Source organism: Mesoplodon bidens (assembly GCF_964165515.1).
Source record: "Mesoplodon bidens genome assembly, chromosome: X".
Classification (NCBI taxonomy): domain Eukaryota; kingdom Metazoa; phylum Chordata; class Mammalia; order Artiodactyla; family Ziphiidae; genus Mesoplodon; species Mesoplodon bidens.
Genome location: NC_138163.1, coordinates 1,656,029 through 1,676,698, shown reverse-complemented (window position 1 = coordinate 1,676,698; position 20,670 = coordinate 1,656,029). Strand labels below are relative to the sequence as shown.

Below are 20,670 nucleotides of genomic sequence, written 5' to 3'. Positions count from 1 at the left end.
GGGTTCTTTTCTTCTTCTAGATTTTAACCTCACTATTTTGGGGTGGTTTTTTTCAGTTTTTTCGAGATATTATTGACATATGTAAGTTTAAGGCATACAACATGAGGATTTGACACATGTTTATATTGTGAAATGATTACCACAATGAAGTTAGTTAATGTCTCCAGCCCCCTCACAAAATTACTTTTTTTGGGGGGGAGGGTGGTAACTTTCAAGATCTACTCTCCAAGTTTGTAATACATTATAATTAATTATAGTCACTATGCTGTACATTAGATCCCCATAACTTATTCATTTTATAGCTGGAAGTTTGTACCTTTTAACCAATATCTCCCTATTTCTCCCCACCCTCAGCCTATGGCAACCACCATTCTACTCTGTTTGAGTTTGGGTTTTTTAGAGTCCACATATAAGTGAGAACATACAATATTTCTCTTTCTCTGTCTGACTTATTTCACTTAGGGTAATACCCTCAAGCTCCATCCATTTCATCGCAAATGACAGGATTGCCTTCATTTTTGTGGTTGAATAATATACCATTGTGCATATGTACCACATCTTCTTCATCCATCCATCAGTGAACACTTAGGCTGTTTCCATATCTTGGCTATTGTGAACAATGCTTCAATGAACGTTGAAGTACAGATATCTCTTTAAGATCACGATTTAATTTCCTTCATATATATACCCAGAGTGAGATTGCTGGATCATATTGTAGTTCTGTTTTTAATTTTTTGAGGAACCTCCATGCTATTTTCCATAGTGGCTGCACCAATGTACACTCCCACCAACAGTGGAGAAGAATTCCCTTTTCTCCACATCCTCGTCTACACTTGTTGCCTCTTGTCTTTTTGAAGATGGCCATTCTAACAGGTGTGAGGTGATATTTCACTGTGGTTTTGATTTGCATTTTGATGATGATTAGTGATGTTGAGCATCTTTTCATGTGCCTGTTGGCCATTTGTATGTCTTCTTTGGGAAAATATTCAGTTCCTCTACACATTTTTGGTCAGAATGTTTGTTTATTTGCTATTGAATTATATGAGTTCCTTATATATTTTGGATATTAACCCCTTATCAGATGTGTGGTTTGAAATTTTTTCTCCCATTCCATAGGCTTTCTTTGGATTTTGTTGGATGTTTATTTTGCTATGCAGAAGCTTTTTAGTTTGATATAGTCCCACTTGTTGATTTTTGCCTTTGTTGCTTATAATTTTGATGTCACATCAAAAAAACAGTTGCCAAGACCAATGTCAAAGAGCTTTTCCCCTATGTTTCCTTCTAGTAGTTTTACAGTTTAAGGTCTTACATTTAAGCCTTTAATCCATTTCAGGTTAATTTTTGTGAGTAGAATAAGATGGGGTATGATTTAATTTTTCTGCATGTGGTTAATCCAATTTTTCCAACACCATTTATTGAAGAGACTCTTATTTCCGCATTGAGTCTTTTTGGCTCCTTTGTCAAATATTAGTTGACCATATAGGCATGGGCTTTCTTCTGGGATCTCAATTCTATTCCATTGTTCTATGTGTCTATTTTTATGCCAGTACCATGCTGTACTGATTACTATAGCTTTGCAATAAAGTTTAAAATCAGGAATTGTGATGTCTCCAGCTTTGTTCTTCTTTCTTGGTATTACTTTAGCTCTTCAGGGTATTTTATCATTCTGTATGAATCTTAGGATTCTTTTTTTGTATTTCTGTGAAAAATGCCATTGGAAGTTTGATAGGGATTTCATTGAATCTATAGATTAGACTCATTATTTTCAGCTTTTTAAGAAGCAAAGTAAACAATACTCTCCTAACTACTGTCATCGTCCTCAGTTTCTCTTCCTTCCAGTTTCTCCTTCACAAAGTAACCAGGTATTCTTCCAAGGCACCATTCTGATTGAGTCATTCCCTTGCACAATCCTTGCAAAAGCATACAGTTGACTCCAAAATAAAAATCAAATTCCTTTGTTTGGACAATTAAGTCCAAAACTCTCTTGCTTCATTTATTTATTGTGCACTGAGTGTGGGTGCTCACTAGGCCAGGTTCTGCCTAATCTCTTGCCTCTTACCTCTCTTACCTCTTGTCTTACTCCAAACATAACCTACACTCCTGCCAAACTGGAACATTCACTGCCGTGTGGCAGACCTGGATCCAGAACACAGATGGGCTAACTTCCAGGTCCGTGCTCTTTCTCCTATATCATGGTCCCATAGGTGTAAGCCCATTCAATCTGGAGATTTATTGATATTCTAATAAATTAACTAGACAAAAGCTCAACAAGTATTGATGCAAATTATAGTGATATTTTTGTATTTCTTGTTGTTTTGTGGGCTGTTTGTCTTGTGGGTTAGAAATTTCAACAAAGCATTACCTCTAGGGAGAGCAGAAGTGGGGGAGGACCCTCTGGGGTGTAAGGCCTGGAAGTGAATTCTTCATTATCAACTTTTTGGCAATCTTCGTAGTCACAAGGGCACCTAGGAATAAAACTTCAAGCTTCAGGCTCGTTTTCCCCTAACAAATAAAGGACCAATTGCCTGTGGAATTTGATTCCAGGATACTGGGAGCATCCTCATCTAAATAAATTTACTCCCATCTGCTGGCAGTTGCCTGAATTTCCAGTGGACACTGAATCACACTAAAACAAAACAAAACAAAAAACATAATGTTCTGGAAGTAGTCAAACCTGGAAATAGGATTCTAGTTTGGGCCTCTACTGTTATGTGACCTCAGGCCAATCCCTTTTCTTTCTCTGGGCCTCAGTTTCTCCATATTACAATCCAGATGGTTGGACAAAATGATCCAGAAGAGCCATTCCCACTTTTATCAAGCAAGGATTGTCTCTACAAAGATGCCTGGATGACCAGAGACAATGGGGGCAGAATTAGTAGCAGTAGGGATGAGTTTTATTGATCCATTCCTGTATGTAATAGTCAGTGACATGCAGGTTCCACCATCTTCTTTTATTTCTACACTCATGTGAGAAGGAGACCATTTGCTGCAATAGTGGGGCAAAGGGAAAGGAAGGTGCAAGGGTGTTCTGCTCGTTAAAAAAGGCAGGGGACTATGAGACACATTTTTTTAAAGTTTGGTTCTAAGATGGTTAAGAAAGTGGGGATAAAGAGTTAAACACTTAAGTGTGGGAAACACTCAACCAACCAGGCAACTGGAGGTTTTCTGAGCACAAGTAGTCCCAACTCACTTCACCAAATACTGAGAGAAAGGAGAAGAGGGCTATATCTCTGTGTGAATGTTTTAGCTGACCAAGAATGAACCTAAAATTCATTTTCATTGGAACCCTTCTCAGTGGCATGCCTTAGGAAGCTCAGCATTGGTGAACGTGACTGAGATCTATTTATTGATTGCCCATCTGGCCCATGTGCTCTGAAGGACGTCTTTCTCAACTTCATTTGTCAAGGATCTGAGAAGGGAAGGACAGAGGGGATTGGGTGGAGGAATTTCCCTATCCTCTGAGATCCTTTTGTTTCATAAGAGAGTGTTTGAGGTTCATGGTGTCAGCCCTGGCTATGGGACAGTCACATCTCAGCGTGATCCCAGTTGGTGAACCCTTCCAGTTCCCTGAGCTTTGTCCTGGGGACCCAAATGTGTCCAGCTCTATCAGAATGTAGATTCAGCCAGGGTAGTCTAATTACCTCACTCCCTCACCACAAAAAAACTCCTGGGCACACGGTCTTCCAAAAGAAACGCACATTTTGCATTTTTGCAGAGAGAAAGAGCAGGACCCACCGGGTGCCCTAGGTGCGGATGCATGCCCAGCCCCCCTGCAACCGATTCCCCTCCCCCTCCCCTGGGCCGGCCCCGCCCCTGTCTGTGTCTGTTGCTAGCAGGGGGACAACTGCAGAGGCCTGAAGGGGCGGGGAGCGGGCGGTGCGCTGGCTGCGGGCGGAGGCAAGAGCGCGCGCCTTTTTGTGCGGCTCCTGGCACCTGCCGGATTGGTTCTGCCAGTGCTACCGTCGGAGTGGGCGGAGCCAGCCGGGCGCCAGGCTGGGTGCCCAGTCGCAGCCTGGAGCGGCCGCAGACGGAGCGCACCTCGCACCTGCTGGGCGCGTCCTGAGGGCGCTGCGTCGGGCAGAGGTACTGGAGGACTGCTCCCCCTGGGTTCTGGGCTCCGGTCCGAACCCCGCGCTCCCTGCTCCCCATACTCTCGCTACTGTCTCCTTAGAGGCGACTCCTAGCGACCCCCCAGCTCCCTCTCTCCCCGCACTGCCCACACCCCGTCCCTTCCCCGGCGGCTGACGGCAGTCTCTCGCGCCCTCCGACCCCCGGAGTGCCGTAGCCATGGGCATCCGTGGAATGCTGCGAGCCGCTGTGCTTCTGCTGCTCATCAGAACCTGGCTCGCAGAGGGCAACGACCTCAATCCCACCCCGAAGTTCCACTTCGAGCTCTCCTCCAACGTACCCGATGTCGTCCTGGACCTCTTCAGCTGGTAAGCGGGAGCCGCGAGGCTGGGCATGGTGGTGACAGGAGAGTATGGGCAGCCTCGGACCTCTTGGACAGAGCGGGCTGGGGAAGACTTGGACCCGGGCTCGCCAAGTCCTGGTGTGCGGGCCCTGCCTACAGGTCCCTGGAGGTTGGTGGGATGCGAGTGGGGGCCGCGGGGGGCCCTGTGTTTCAGCCCACCTGTTACTGAGGCGCCTGACCTGACAGAGCCCCACGTGTGCCCAAACTGCAGCCCCGGGGGGTGGGGGGAAAGATGCTCTCACCCCAAGGTCTGCCATCCATCCCCGGGGACCAAGGCCCCTAGTAGCTTTTCCCAGTCACGTCCTTTGACACCTGTAGGATTGGGGGATGGAGGTACAGGGTGATGAGAAATTCACAAAACATAGACAGTAGAGACACCTGTTTGAGTCCGGATTTTTTTTCTATTCCAGGAGGTGCGTGCGTGTGTTCCTGAATGTGTGTGTTGAGCAGTGAGGGACATTTTCCTATGCTGCAGATAGAAATTATTGACTCAACCTCATCGTAGCCCAGACAGTGCAATCGGCGGCTGTATAGCATATAACCTTGTGGCCTGAGATGGGTGCATATTTGTACTTGCTTCCTGCGAAAACACTTGAAGATTAGCTGTTTGATTTCAGGTTTGTTTGGGTCTGCAAATAACTGGAGAGCTGTTAAACAGTCAGCCTTTACATGTAGATCACATGGAAATGTGTATTTGTGGTGGCCACAGATCCTGAGCACTGGCATGTGGATAATGTGTGTGTGGTCCTAAACAGGCACAAATGCGTTGCTTTAATTCAGGAATCATTCATGTGCACACTTTGAAATTTTGTCATTAAAGATGATGAGGTTTTTTTTAAAGATGATTGAGAATAATTTTTTAAATGGCAAACCAGAAATGAACATGTATTAGGAAAAGGGGGCATAGTTGGGCAGGGTTCCAGCAGACAGCTCTGCAATGTCCTCAACCCAACATACCAAACTGCACTAGTGAACACACACACACGCACACACACACACACACACACGAGAGATTTGCAGAGGCTGACATTCCATAGTCAATTAATCAAAGATCCTAAGTCATAGTGATGCCCAGGGCCTATTCTCATTCACAAGCCCCTTTTGGGGAAAAGAGCCCCCCATGAAGGACTAGGTGAATTGGGAGGACACATCAGAGACTTCTGGAAAGGCCAGCTCTCTGCAGGGTTGCGCTGGGTCCATTTACATGTGCTCACCCAGGACATGTCTAGGCTGGAAGCACATGCTTAGCCAAAGAGATGCCTGCTCCAAGAATACATGTGTTTTTGAGGACAGCCCTGAACCCCAAGACTCAAAAATGGTGATTGATGAGGGTCATAAAACTCTGCTACATGAGCAAGGCTGTCTCTCTGTGTCATATGTAATATGCCAACTCTTAGAAACAGAGGTGTACAGAAACAAGATTCACATAGACGTGACAACAAAATGCTGGCCTTAGCCTAGGTAGGGGAAACGTGACTGAGCTAGAGAACATAGACGGTGAAAGATGACCTAGGCTACTGGAAAGAGGACTCCCACCAACCTGGAAAGCTGCATCCAGGCTGATGGTAAAGTGGGGCTCCTTAGGAGGTTGAAGTAATACATTTATGTGAGGGCTCACACCTGCCCACACCCTCTTCTCTCCACTTCCCCTACAGTTTCCCCCCATCCCCCCAATTCTGCCTGGTAACAAGAATCCAGTCTTTAGGCCCCACCCTTTGGATAAAAGCTGGGGAGGAGGAGGGGGAAAGAGCAGTCTGCGTTGCTGCTGTGCTTCTGGCTGACTCACTGCAGGGATGGAGGGGAGCAGGGAGAGACGTGTACATGTATGACTGTATATGTCCGCATGTTTGCAGGAGGGAAGGCCCTGGCAAGTTGATGCCTGGGGTGCTCTTTGTTTTCTGAGAAGCAGTGTGGCATTCACTGATGACCAATATTTACCAATGACTTCTCTGTTTCAGCAAAAATTGTGCACATGAAGCTATGGTTCACAAGATTTTGGACAGGGTGCTGTCGAAATATGATGTCCGTCTGAGGCCCAATTTTGGAGGTAAGACACGTCCAGATACTAGAGCTGAGACACAACAAGCCAGCCCCACCCATTGAGCTGACCAGGAGCAGTCCTCTAAACCGGACACTTGTGCCTCTCCAAACCCCACCTTCCCGACCCTGAAGAGACCTGTAGCGGAGCACTCCCCGGCCCCCAACACCCAGGCCGTCCACTCTGCCCCTGGAATTTCTCCCACTTCTCTGCCTTCTAATGCAAGAGGCCTCTGCCCCCTCCACACTCCTTTACAGTGGTACGGAGCCTGAAGCACACTCCCTGGGGTGGCTGGAGAAGCACTAATCACACCAGGTGTGCTTCTCATGCTCGAGTTTTCTGCTCCATCTATGGGGAGGACACATGTTCCACTTGTGAACACATTCTTTGCACACTGGGCACTTACCCATTCAGCTGGCTTAAAACTAAGGGCATGGACTTCTCTGCCTAGTTTACTTCACCCACCTGGGTCCCAGGCACTTCTGCTTCTGCTCCCCCTCCCCAAGCCTTCAGCTCCTACCAAGTTCAGTTTATTCAACACACTGCAGTCAGCGTGATGTTTATTAACCCCACCTAATCACCTCAGGAACTTTTGATGGCTTTATTTAACTGCAAAATAAAATCTAAACTCCTTAGCCTAGCACTCAGATCTTAAGCACAAATATGAGAAATGACAAGGAAACTGAAATACAAACCTCCAGGGAGCCAATACATCAATTTCTCCTATTTCTGCCTAGCCTCACCTCCCCCGACCCCTAGATTTGGAAAGGGTGACTGGCTTCCATCACACAGCTATAAAGTAACAGGCAACCTCCCCTGACCCCACAGAACAGGAATAGCATTCTCTGGCTGAGGGGACACCCAAGAAACCCAGACCAAGGACAGACAAGAGGAAGGGTGCATTAAATAGACGTTAGTCACATTTTGGCTCAAAGGAAACAGAGAAAGAGCTAAAAAAGTAGGGCGGCTAAGTCAGAGAAAGTGCTTTCCTTCCTGCAGGTGGTAGAACTAGACACCCAATCTAAAGGGTTAATGAATGCTAATATTCACATTTGTACCTATGAATAGAGGTCTTCTGAATACACAAAGCCTCCACCCTAAAGGGCACACAGCTGTTAGCACTTGCCTTTGTGCTAGACCACTGGGGGCTCTGTGATTTGCCTAGGGAGCCCCCTTGTAAACCAAGTTGATCACCCTATGCCCTAAGGTTTGGAGGCGGGACATTTGACTGGTATCCCATTGGCTGCTTTGCTTCCTCCAAGTGTGAGCACAGAAGGCCGTGCTGTCCCTGGATCCAAGGTGAGTGCGCACTGGGGACTGGGAGGCTGGAGTGGAGAGGGCAGAAGGTAAGTTCTTTCATTACAGAAATTCAGGTGTTAGGGCACAGCGAGCACTCCATTGCATGACACTGGTTTTAGACCAGTTGCACAAAGCAACAGTGGGTGTCAAGGGTGTAGCTGTTACATTTTCTCCATTCATTGTTTTCCTGTTTCTCAGCAAAGGTTAACCAACAGCCATTCAAGTACATCAAGCACATTCTCCCCGCTGCTTCAGGTTGCCATCTCTGCAGGCATCTGGGGCTATGGGGAGAACAGGGGCAAGGACCACCCTCTGGGGATTGTCAGGTGTGGCTGGCCCATGGTATCTCCAAGGCACCTCACCGCCATTTTTTGAGCTAACTTGGATTTGTTTACACATGATGCCTAACCTCCTGGGTTACCTAAGCTTTATGGGCATGCAGACCTGGGGAGTATGGGAATAGCTGGGTCCCCAGTTTGGCCAAACAGTAGATGAAGGTGGGAGAGCAAGGACAATGCAGGACCTTCTAGCATTTAGACAGAAGGAGGAACTACAGGCTCTAAGTCTGGGGCTGTTTTATTGGGTTGGGGGGAGGCAGTCAATTGGAGAGCTGGGCCAGGGGGTTTAGAGTTGGGGTAGCCCATGGCTCCCACTAGACACAGAGTCAAATTTCCCTCTGTGTCTGAAGTTAAGTGGAGTTTCAGAGCTTAACACGCAGGCACACACGCCCCCCACATGCAGAGACATGACCTAACTGTGGTTAGGTTCAAATGGGAGACACAACTTCCTTAAGAAGAGGAGGATGAAGAGGAGGAGGAGGGACCAGGGAAAGTTAGCAAAGATGCTTCTTTCTGAGCAAGAGAAGTGGGACTCCATAGTGCTGCAAAAGGCAAGTCCCTAAGGACTTTGCTTAGCCCATCACCTGGTATGACATAGGTGTGGAGTGAAGGAATAAATGGGACATCTTCATCACTCCTTCATTTACCTCCTCTTCCTCTGGTACTCTGATGGATGCGAGGGAGGAAGTAGAGTTGGGTAGCAAAGTTTCCAAGAGGGAGGGAAGTGATTACCCCCTCCCACTTTTTCTGCCTTCCTGAGTCCATCAGGAAGGACAGTGATGGGATATGGGACAGAGGCCATCACCCCAGAGATAGTATTTAGATACCTTACTTGGAAGCATCTTGTTCCCCTCTGTTATCCTTGTAAGGATGTGGGATATCTTAGCTAAGCTCTTGTTCTGCCCACTACTAGCACATAAGGTATTCCCTCCTAATTTAGGTGGATAAATTAGAAAAAGGTCCCAGGTCCCCTTCCTCCAGGCCACAATCCTGGGCCAAGGCTCATGCCTTGGTGAGGGGAATGTGGACTGCACTTCAGTTCCCACTTGCCTCTTCAACTGGGAGTCTTTGGACAAAACTGAGCCCTGGCACTTTAGGGTTCGGGTCCCCAGGATTCTGCTGTAAGTGATTGGATTGCCTGAGTGACACAGAATGGCATAGGATTATAAGTTTGACACTAGAGTGAGGTAGTTGAGAGGATGACTGCCTGGCCCTTCTGGGGCTTGTTGCCTGCGGAACACAGCCTCCATCCTCATCTAAACGCATGTGGGGAGCCTGAAAGGCTGTAATTAAAAAAACTGCCTTTCTAGAAACCCCTGTCACTACATAGTGATCATTCACAATAGCTGTGAATGCTATGCCTTCACACAGAGGCCCATTTACTTCTCAGCTGCCATTCATACGTGGATTCCCAATAGCACTTTGCAGCTCAGCTTCTAGGCAGCCAGCCTGCAGTGAAGTCAGCAGGCTGAATTGGAAGCGTCACACGTGTTTCCATAACAGCAATGTGATGTAATACACATAGAATAATGGCTTAGCTGTGAGGCCCAGTGAAGAGTTTTGAGTCAATGAGGAAACAATTAAAATGTATTTTTCCACAGTACTTTATAGTTTAGTACATATTTTCACATCCATTATCACATTTGAATGGGCAGCACTAACACCTAGTCCTGAAAAAGAAAGCCAGGAGGCAGCAACAGACACACACACACACACACACACATGCACGCATGCACATGTACACGCACAAATTCAATCACAGTTACATATTAACACACACAAACACCCTCGCCCATGTACTCACTCACATGAACACACAAATTCACTCACACACATATACACCCTCACATACACTAACACACATGCTCACACATTTGCATACACACATGAACATGTTCATACATTCATTCTCACACAAACATGCTCACACACACAAACACAGTCACGAATTCATTCAAACACACCCACATACATCCACATGCTCATGCTCATGCAGTCACTTATACTTGCACACAAACATCCTCACATATACAAACACAAATTCACTCACACACATAGACACACACACTCACACATGCTTTGTCATTCACACACATGAACATACCCACATGTTCACTCACACATGCACACACATACAAACATGTCTACATATTTACCAACTCAGAAACACACGCACCTGAGCATGCTCACACATTCACTCATACCTGTACAGTGACATGCTAACACATATGGATATGCTCATGGGTCCACTTGCACATCAGCATGGTCACACACTCACACACAAACACACTCACACATTCAGCCACACTCACATGGACAAGTTCACAGATTTTCTCAAGCACATAAACATGCTTACATACACCCACACTTACACACTCACAGTTATAAGTGTGATGGGTGTGAGTGTAATCATTTATCACACTTGCATGTGAACAAGGTCACACACACAAATACATTCACATATTCACACAATGAACTTGCTCACTCACACATACATACACCCATAAGTTCACTTACATTCCCAAACACAACTTTACACACACAAACATAATCATGCACTCACTCCCACATGGACATGCTCACAAATACACTAACAAGTGAACAGGCTCACGCAAATAACCTACATATTCGCTCCCACACAATACACTCAAATACACACACATGCTGACACATTCATTCACCCAGAAATGTGCTCACACACTCACTTATACAGAAGCATGCTCACATACATGAAAACACTCACAAATTCACTCACACACATACAAACAAGGTCACAAACATGCCCATGTTCACACATTCCCTTGCACATTAACAAGCTCACATACACTCACACAGTCACACATTCTCTCATACATGATCACACAAACACATTAACTCATAATTCACTCCCACACAACACACTCAAGCATACAAACATGCTCATGCCTTCTCTCACACACAAACATGCTCACATACACTCATGTGCACACTGACACATTGACCTGCACATGGATACATGCACAAGTTTACTCAGGTATGTGAACATGCTCACATACACTCATGCACACAGCTCACGCATTCATTCACACAAAAACACACATCAACTCACACATGGACACATTCACATGAACTCACACAAATATGCTCATGCCCACCACAAATCTTGTTTTGGGACTCATTGCTCTTAAGTTTTTTATCAAGAAAACATTTAGAAAAAGAGTGCTTCATTCCCTTGTTTTTTTCTTCATTTTGGCCTGACCCTTTCTTTTCAGCATATTGTGAGCCAGGCCGTACTCTAAGTGCTTGGCTTGCATTAACGATGAGATAAGTGCTATCATTATCCCCATTTTACTCATGAGGAAACTAAGCTCAGAGAGGTAAGGTAGCTTATTCAAGGTCACATAGCTAGTAAGTGCCAAAATGGGGTTCAAACTTCAGGCAGTCTGGCTCCTGAGTCCATGTTTTACCCTTTTTCCTACCCTGCATGTAATAGTGTCTTCCTGTATTGTAGGTGCCCCTGTGCCAGTGGGAGTATCTATCTATGTCTCCAGTATTGAACAGATCTCAGAAATGACTATGGTAAGTGTGTCAGCTCCAGCCATGAGACAAGGAGCAGTGTCATAAGCCTGTTGTTCTGACCTGCAGCAGAGGCCACATGGAGGAACACATTAGGTTTTGGAAACTACAGCCACCTGAAATTAAAAATAAATAAATCCAGATGTATTACAGACATAAAAGTGAAAGGCTTATGATGTTTTTAAAATATAATATAGGATATTCTTTTAGTGTCTTTGAGATAGGTAAGGACTTTTTTAAAAAGACACAGAAAACACAAACTATAAAAATAAATACTGGTAACTAAACTATATTAATATTCTCTTTAGCCAAAACTTCTGGCATGCAAATAACTTCTGGCATGCAAAATGAGTATGACAAGTTTGAAAAGATAGTTCAGATTGGACTAAAATATTTGCAACACAAAGGACTGGTATTGAAAATACACATAATTCCTGTGAATTAATAAGAATATTTTTATTTCTTAACATCTTTATTGGAGTATAATTGCTTTACAATGGTGTGCCAGTTTCTGCTTTATAACAAAGTGAATCAGTTATAATTATACATATGTCCCCATATCTCTTCCCTCTTGCGTCTCCCTCCCTCCCACCTGCCGTATCCCACCCCTCTAGGTGGTCACAAAGCACCGAGCTGATCTCCCTGTGCTATGCGGCTGCTTCCCACTAGCTATCTACCTTACGTTTGGTAGTGTATATATGTCCATGCCACTCTCTCACTTTGTCCCAGCTTACCCTTCCCCCTCCCCGTGTCCTCAAGTCCATTCTCTAGTAGGTCTGTGTCTTTATTCCCATCTTACCCCTAGGTTCTTCATGACCTTTTTTTTTTCAAACATCTTTATTGGAGTATAATTGCTTTACAATGCTGTGTTAGTTTCTGCTTTACAACAAAGTGAATCAGCTATACATATACATATATCCCCATATCCCCTCCCTCTTGCATGTCCCTTCCACCTCCCTATCCCACCCCTCTAGGTGGTCACAAAGCACCGAGCTGATCTCCCTGTGCCATGCAGCTGCTTCCCGCCAGCTATCTATTTTACATTTGGTAGTGTGTATATGTCCATGCCACTCTCTCACTTCATCCCAGCTTATCCTTCCCCCTCCCCATATCCTCAAGTCCATTCTCTACATCTGCGTCTTTATTCTTGAGAAGAATATTTTAAAGCAATAGAAAAATGATCAGAAAATTTGAACAAGAACTTCACTTTTGTGAAGAAAACCAAGTAGCAGATAAACTTATGAAAAGATGCCTGACTTTATTATTAATCAGTGAAATGCAAAATGAGACCACAGTGAGAACCCATTACATACCCACCAGACGAGCAAAAAGTCAAAAGTCAGACAATACCAATGTTGGCAAGGCAGGAGCATTGGGAACTCTTATCTGCACTTTATAGGGGTATAAACTGGAACTTTTGCTTTATAGTTTTTATTTCATTGCGATTTTGATATGTATGGTGTCATCACATAATAATACACATAGTATATTCATATAAGGGAATAGTATCCAGCAATGCAAGTGAACAAATTTTAATTACACACATCGACCTGAGCAAACACACAAACATAATGTTGAGTGAAAGAAGCAACTTATGAATACATAGAGTGTGATTCCATTCAGAAAAAAATTTAAATAAGTCCAACTAAGCAATATGTTTCTTAGAAATACATAGACAATAAAACTTAGGAAAACATAGAGGAAAAAATAGGAAAAGCAAGGGATTATTATCATTAAACTCTAAGATAATGGTTACTGCTGGGAGGTGTGGGAAATATGCTCTGCAAGAGACATGTTGAAGATTGATAGTTATTGGGAATGTTCTGTTTCTGAACCTGAATTTTAATTATATGGGGCTCGTTTTATTATTTGTAACATTGAACACTCTTACATATGTTTCGTTACGCATCTATATTTAGGATGTATTTCATACACCTGCATACACAAAAACACTGAGGGCAGAAGGCTGGGCAACCTCGCTTACAACTAGGATTTACCTTTCTTTCCTCAGGACTACACTATTACAATGTTTTTTCATCAGACCTGGAAAGATCCACGTTTAGCATACTATGAGACCAATCTGAACCTGACCCTGGACTATCAGATGCTTGAGAAGTTGTGGGTCCCTGACTGCTACTTTCTAAATAGCAAGGATGCTTTTGTGCATGATGTGACTGTAGAAAATCGCGTGTTTCATCTTCAGCCAGATGGAACGGTGCGGTATGGCATCCGGTGAGTTCCCCCAGGGACCTGGGGATCACCGAGACAGCCTACCTTCTTCCCACTAATTATCCCATGAACACACTCCAAGGGACACACAGAGGAACCCACTGCTTTCCAAATCTCTCTTTCACTGCCCGCCTCACTCAGTAGTCAAAGTGGAACCTTCAGAGTTTCCCACAGCCATCCTTGGCTGTTCTGTCCCCACACCTTGGCTTATGCTGTTGTTTCTGTCTGGAATGACCCGTTCCTCTTTCCATGAGTCTGAAGCTTTCCTATCCTTCAGTCCCTAATTCAAATGCCCCCTTTGTCAAGAAATCATCTTTGATACTCTCAACTGGAAGAGCTCTCCCTTTGCCTTAGCATTGAATGTATATTCTGTTATTTATTTGTGTCTTTTCTCTCCCATGCAGTGAAGGAGGGGGACTGGTCTCTGCCATTGATCATATATGCAACATGCAGGGGACCCAAGGGTGCGCAGTGTGCGTCTATTGCCTATGGCTTTGTACAAACAGAATGTGTGCACACTGGAGCTCCTCACTGGCCTATGTAGAGCATAGCAGACAGTCACCAAAGCCCTCTGCACAGCCTCATCTCTTACAAACCATCTCTTAAGACAAGCATGAGACATAAATTTAGCTCAGAAAATTTCTCCAAGAGATAGCTACTAGGGTACAGATCTTTCTCTGGATCTCTTTCTCTGGGGTTCTCTTTCTGTATCCCTTTGTTTCCCTCTTCTTTCTCCACTTTCCCATGGACCAAGTCAGAGACTGGAGTCAGAGAACAACAAAGCTTACAGGGAACAGGTCACTGGTCACAAAGGGGGCCTCAGCTGATTAATGTTCATGTAGAATTCACAGAAGGGAGAGAAATACAGACACACAGACACACACACACACACACACTACCCACTGTACAAAATGGAAATCACTTCAAGAGTTGAAAGGGACAAGGGTGGTATCAGCAACTGGGAAAGGCAGGACAAGGAAGGGGCCAGAGCTTCCCAGCTGGGGCTGCAAAGAACTTTTCTAATTATCCTCTTCCCCACTGTTCACTTCTCCCACTTCCCCAGGTCTTCCAAGATCCCTCCTCAGCTTCCTCTCTTGGACCTACCACATGACAACTTGAAGCCCCATTCCATAGCTCACCTCAGATATATTAATCCCTCCTATCCATTTACACCCACTGGCATTTTGCTAAGCCCCAGTACCCTCATAAGCAGATGCACAGAGATGGGATTGCTGCCAGAGCAGCTCCCATGGCCAAAGGTAGGCCGGGGCCACTGCCCACATCGGTACCCGCACACCACACACAGGCACTCCACATCAGATCTGGTGTTTCAGCTGCTTCAGTGTAGCGTTCGGTTTCCTCCTGACAGCTTTGCTGCTCCTTCAGCAAGAAAGTCCTCTTTCTGTCTCTGCATTCAGTTTCCTCAAGGACCCTTCCCATTCTGACACCCTGAGGTTTCCTGACATGCCATACATCTGTTGTCTTCTGTGTAAGTCCTACCAGACTTTTGGGTGTCTTTGTCACATACAAGTTCCCTCTCCTCCTTACGCAACTGCAACTCATCTTTCCTCTAGGAGGGAAGGAAGCGTGTGGGGCAGGGGCAGGGTGAGGGAGGAGAAAGAAGGAAAGAAGAAAGGGAGGGAAGGAGAACCCGGCTCGAATGTGGGCAGTGTGGGAAGGTGTTAGGTGGGTCAGTCCTTGGGGTGCCTCTCCCCACCCCACCCCTTCAGTTTTCTCAGGAACAGTTACTTGCCTGGGCTTGACTCACTTTTCTCTTCCTTTTGCTTTTCCTTTGCAGGCTCACCACCACAGCAGCTTGTTCCATGAATCTGCAAAAATTCCCTCTGGACAAGCAGACTTGCAAGCTGGAGGTGGAGAGCTGTACGTATGTCTCCCAAGGCCCCTTTTTTCCCTACCCGGGGTTGGGGCCGTGAGGAAGCCAAAGGCAAACTTGACAGTGAGAGGGCCTGCATATCTCCCCTACTCCCTCCCTCCCCCATTTCTCTCTCTCCCAGATAGATAGATGATAGATAGATAGATAGAGACAGAGAGACAGAGAGAGAGGGGTATATATACAGATGGTATCAGGGAGAAGGTGGCCTTTAGGCTATAAAGAGTCCCACAGGGAAACGTGCCTAGCTATGGAAAAATTGTGCACAAGCTAATGGGTAGGAGCCCATCTCTTTGCTGTGCTTTCCTTCCTGGATAAGAAACTTCAAACTGAGAGTTCTCTTTCCACATGCCCCCCTTCCCTATGCTCAGACCCACAAAACACAAAGGTACCCCAATATTGCAGGTTCCAACTACCGTTTGGTTTTCACAAGCTCCTCTGGTGTGAAATCTGCCTATGCCTGCTTTCTGAGATTAACTCTGCTTCCTTCCCCCTCCTAGATGGCTACACAGTTGAAGACATCCTATTATACTGGGAAGGCAATGGGAATGCCATCCAGGGTACCGAGAAGCTGCACATCCCTCAGTTCAGTTTCCTGGAAAAGACAATGACTAGCAAAGAGGTGTTTTTCTACACAGGTGGGTCTCACCCCCTCCTTCTCTCCTATCTGCTGTCTCTTTTGTACGCTAGGAAACTCTGGTGACCTCTGCCTTTGACCTCTAGACTCTCTTCTTCCTTCTTTCCTATTCCCTTCTTGTTCTGGACACCTTCCAAAGCCCCCTTCATAAAGTCCCAATGGCTTACCCTCTGCCCATGAGGAAATGTGTGTGGAAGCAGTTGGCCAGGTTTGACACTCCACAGGCCTCCTTCCAGGGCCAGCCTCTCCCCTTCCATCTGTTGTAGCTTTGAAATATCTCATGTCTTTCCCATTTCAGCTTCAGTTGACATGGAGAAAGTGAGGAAGGAAGGAAGAGATAGCAGTCTTGCTACGCCATATGGGCCTACTGACACATGCCATTTTCACTGGCCTTAAGGCAGCAAATGGGGTGAGGTCTGCATACTGCCCAAACTGGAATATTAGAGGCTGAACTGGCCATTGGTTTCCCCTCCACCATCGTGTACTTTACTCTGAAAATCCCCTCAGCCCTACCACCATAATACCAGTATGTCTCCCTGCCAGGTTCCTATGTGCGCCTGATAGTGAGGTTCCTGGTCAAGAGGGAAGTCACCAGCTACCTTGTGCAGATCTATTGGCCTACTGTCCTCACCACTGTTGTTTCCTGGATATCATTTTGGATGAACTATGAATCCTCTGCAGCCAGGGTGACAGTAGGTAGGTCCTGTTCCCATCCCAGGAAGGAACTTGGGTTGTCTTGCTCAGAAAAAAGTTGAGAGTAAGGAACAGTGTGTGACTGCACAGGCAAGGAAACAAGATGGGACCTAACAGGCACGCTACAGGTGCCCAGCCAATCCACAGCAGAGAGACCAACATTGGAGACAGATGTGAAAAAAACATCAGGGTTGGGATCTTGGTATGTTGGGTCCAAAGTACCAGAATTCATTATTTGCTGGATACATAAATGAATGGACAAGTCACAAATTTAGATCAGAAATGCAACACAATAAACATTGATTAAGCAACATATCAAAATGCCCAATTAGGCAGCAGAGGGCTTCTAGATGAGCTGCTCCTGGCAAGTGTCTAATGGAATGCTGAGACAAATGCTATCAGAGTCCAGAGGAGGAAATGACCCAGGTAATGACCCAGGTCTTATTGGCTAAAACTGCACCAAGAAAGTATTCCTCAAACTGGGTTTTGAGGACTTCCAGGAGGGTGCCTGGAGCACAAGCTGGGGAAGTGGGGAGAGTAGCAGAAAGACAGCTTGGGCTGACTTGGGAAGAACTTGAAATTCCATTTTAAGCAGTTGGAACTTCATGTATAAGCAGCGGGGAGCATCAGAGGCTTTTGAGCAGTACTAAGGAGGGGCCTAAAGAGATCAGCTCCCAAATTTATTTGGTCCCACTCTGCAGAATGCCTGTGTATCCCAGACCCTGGTCTGCTTTCTCCTTCACCATCTTTGGGGCAGACTTTTCAGCCTCCTTCTTTAGAAGCACACGCTAGGCTAAACCTTTATATTTATGTAATATTTTAGGGGTCACAAAACCTTCTGAGGGATGGACTACAGGAAAGCTTACATACTAGCAGGCAAAGGGGGAAAGGACCATCATAGGGCAAAACAGGGCTGAACATGTAAATCACTATGAAACCATGGCTGGAGATTTTTGACTTGATCCTAAGAGCAATGAGAAATCACTAAACTATTGAAGTACAGGGTGGTTGTAAAGATGGGGGAGGAGAAGCAAAGACAGCAATTGAGCCAGGGCCCTAAGCCTGGTAAGCTGAAGGCCTTTTGCTTAGGGCCCTCCCAATCTCAGAGATGGCCTTTGCTCCCTTCCAGTGGGATGTGGGCCTGACAGTTTGCCAAGAACGTCAGCCACCTGAGGGGACTAACCCTGTGCTATGTTGTTTATAGGTTTGACTTCAATGCTCATCCTGAATGCCATCAACTCACATCTGCAGAATAAATTCCCCCAATTTTCCTGTCTCAAGGCCATTGACATCTATATGGTCGTATGCTTCTTCTTCGTGTTCCTGTCCTTGCTAGAATACGTCTACATCAACTATGTTTTCTACAGCCGAAGAGGACCTCAGTGCTCTCAGAGGCAACTCAGAAGAGCCCAAAGAGTCATGGCCCGCTACCGCTACCAAGAGGCGATGCAGGTTTGGCTTTTTGACTGACAATCTGCTTTCCTTGAGCACTTCTTAAACCTAAGATTAGCACTTGACCCTTTCAAATTTCTTAGCTCCTTTAATCCTCATACAACATACACACACACTCTCTCTCTCTCTCTCTCTCTCTCTCTCTCTCTCTCTCTCTCTCTCCAGATAAGAAAGAAGTAGAACAATTTATCATCACTCCTTTATAGGTTGAGTCATTGTCCAAGGTCATAAGTGGCAGAGCTAGATTTCCCAAGACCTTTGGGCTTCAAATCCAGTCTACTTAGCATACCTCCAATGGCAGGCAATGGAGCCAGAGGGAAAGGGAACACAGGGAAGCTGAAAGGAAGAGACACCAGAGAGGCTGACCTAACCCTCCTTCCTTTGCTCTTTTGACTCCGAAAGCCATGCTGAGTCTTTTGCTGCTGGCAGTATGTTAATGTCCCTCCTTTACAGGGAACTTACCCCCACCTGCCTGAGGAGGTCTTGCCTCTGTCCACTACACAGCACTCCAGAGGGAGCAGCTGCCCCAGGGGGGCAGCAAGAGCCATGAACTTCCCTTGCATGCTAACAGCCTCTTGGTCCTGTTCCTCAGCACCTTGCGCACAAGAGACCCCAGGAGGAAGAGGTGGCTTTCCCAGTGGAACAGCCCATCAGTCATGTTACAAGTGCTCATGAGGAAAGTCCCCCCCAACACTCCCTGAAAGTGATTGTTCGTGCAGCATTCGACCTCATGAGTCTATCCACTGTCTCCTTAAAGGATGACCAGTTGCACATAGAAGATGGAAATGGCTCTCCTCCCTCCAGACGGGTGTGGGCTGGCCTAGCAAGCCCAGAAAGCCTCGGCTCTTTAGCCTCCATCTCAGAGCAGGCACCTCTGGCCTCCTCAGAAAGCCTCAGCTCACTGTCTTCTCTCTCGGACCAGTCCTGGCTGGCCACTGCAGAAAGCCTGAGTGACCTCCCGTCCACCTCAGAGCAGGCCGTGCCCAGCTATGGCATTTGCGTTAATGATATTGATATTGATGACAGTGTTATTCCTACTGAAATCCGCAACTGTGCAGAGGCCCATGGCTGTGCTGAGACCTGTGACCCAGAAGACCCTGAAGAGAGCTCCAACTCCGATGAGAGCCAAGACCATGGCCCCAGTAGGAAGCATCTGCTTGTCCACGGCCAGAGGTGTGTGCAAGAAGCAAACTACGACCTTGAGGAGATCCATAACACCCTTTATGAGATCCATAGCACCCTTCATGACATTCGTAGCTTGCCTGATGACATCAGAGTTGAGAGTGGCTACCTTGACCTTGAGAAGCAACTCAAGTGTAATGTTGACAGTACCTGGAGCCTTTATGGTAATGTCATGGGCTTTGATCCAGACAAGAACAGTAACTCAGAGTCTGATGACAGTTCCCCCCCAAGCCCTGGGTGCTCCTTCAGTAAAGCATTCTCTTCCAAGCTCTTTCACCCTGACTATGTCCCTAAGGTCGACCGGTGCTCCCGGCTCCTCTTCCCTCTTGCCTTTGTGGTGTTCAACACTGTTTATTGGGTATACCATATCTATTAGTTCCATAGTGTCCCAGAGTGACACTATGCTCCTTTCATAGTTCCTTTTGGTTCCGTTTCTCCTTCCCTTCTTTTTTCGTTTTACTTTGTGGTTATTTGGGCAGTTGAATCAGTTCCACCTTTCTCTTTACAAACATGAGGTGGGGAGTAGTTGGAAAGGTTGTGTTCTGGCTGGAAGAAAAGGGATTGAGGAGGAGTTGGAGGTAAATAGCACATTGATTTCCCTTTTCTTCAAATGCTATCATGTTTTCAAAGCCTTCTAACATCTAATAAGCACAGAAAAGCCCCCTGGAAATGGAAATGTTTAGAAGACAGAGAAGAGCCAGACTGGGGGACAGAAAGGATCCAAGCCCTGTACACAAAAACATTTCTGGGGGCTTTTCTGTCCCACTGAAGTGTTGAGTTTTCTTTTTCATTACTTTTTTCTTCTTTTCTTTTTTCCTCCTAGGGATTATGGTCCTTGCTCACCCTCTGCTTAGGGTTTTACAGGAGAAAGCCAGACTGGGTTGG

The 20,670-nt window shown here is 45.9% G+C and overlaps 1 protein-coding gene across 1 annotated transcript; it reads left to right on the top strand.

The window, feature by feature from the left end:
* Positions 1–4,287: 4,287 nt before the first annotated feature.
* Positions 4,288–20,161, top strand: GABRQ (gamma-aminobutyric acid type A receptor subunit theta; the record flags this gene model as incomplete). Its single annotated transcript, XM_081222191.1, has 9 exons — positions 4,288–4,436; positions 6,430–6,518; positions 11,637–11,704; positions 13,713–13,933; positions 15,729–15,811; positions 16,322–16,459; positions 17,002–17,154; positions 18,356–18,603; positions 19,196–20,161. The coding sequence occupies 9 exons, from the start codon at positions 4,288–4,290 to the stop codon at positions 20,159–20,161; spliced, it is 2,115 nt and encodes a 704-aa protein (XP_081078317.1).
* Between the last annotated feature and the right edge of the window lie 509 nt (positions 20,162–20,670).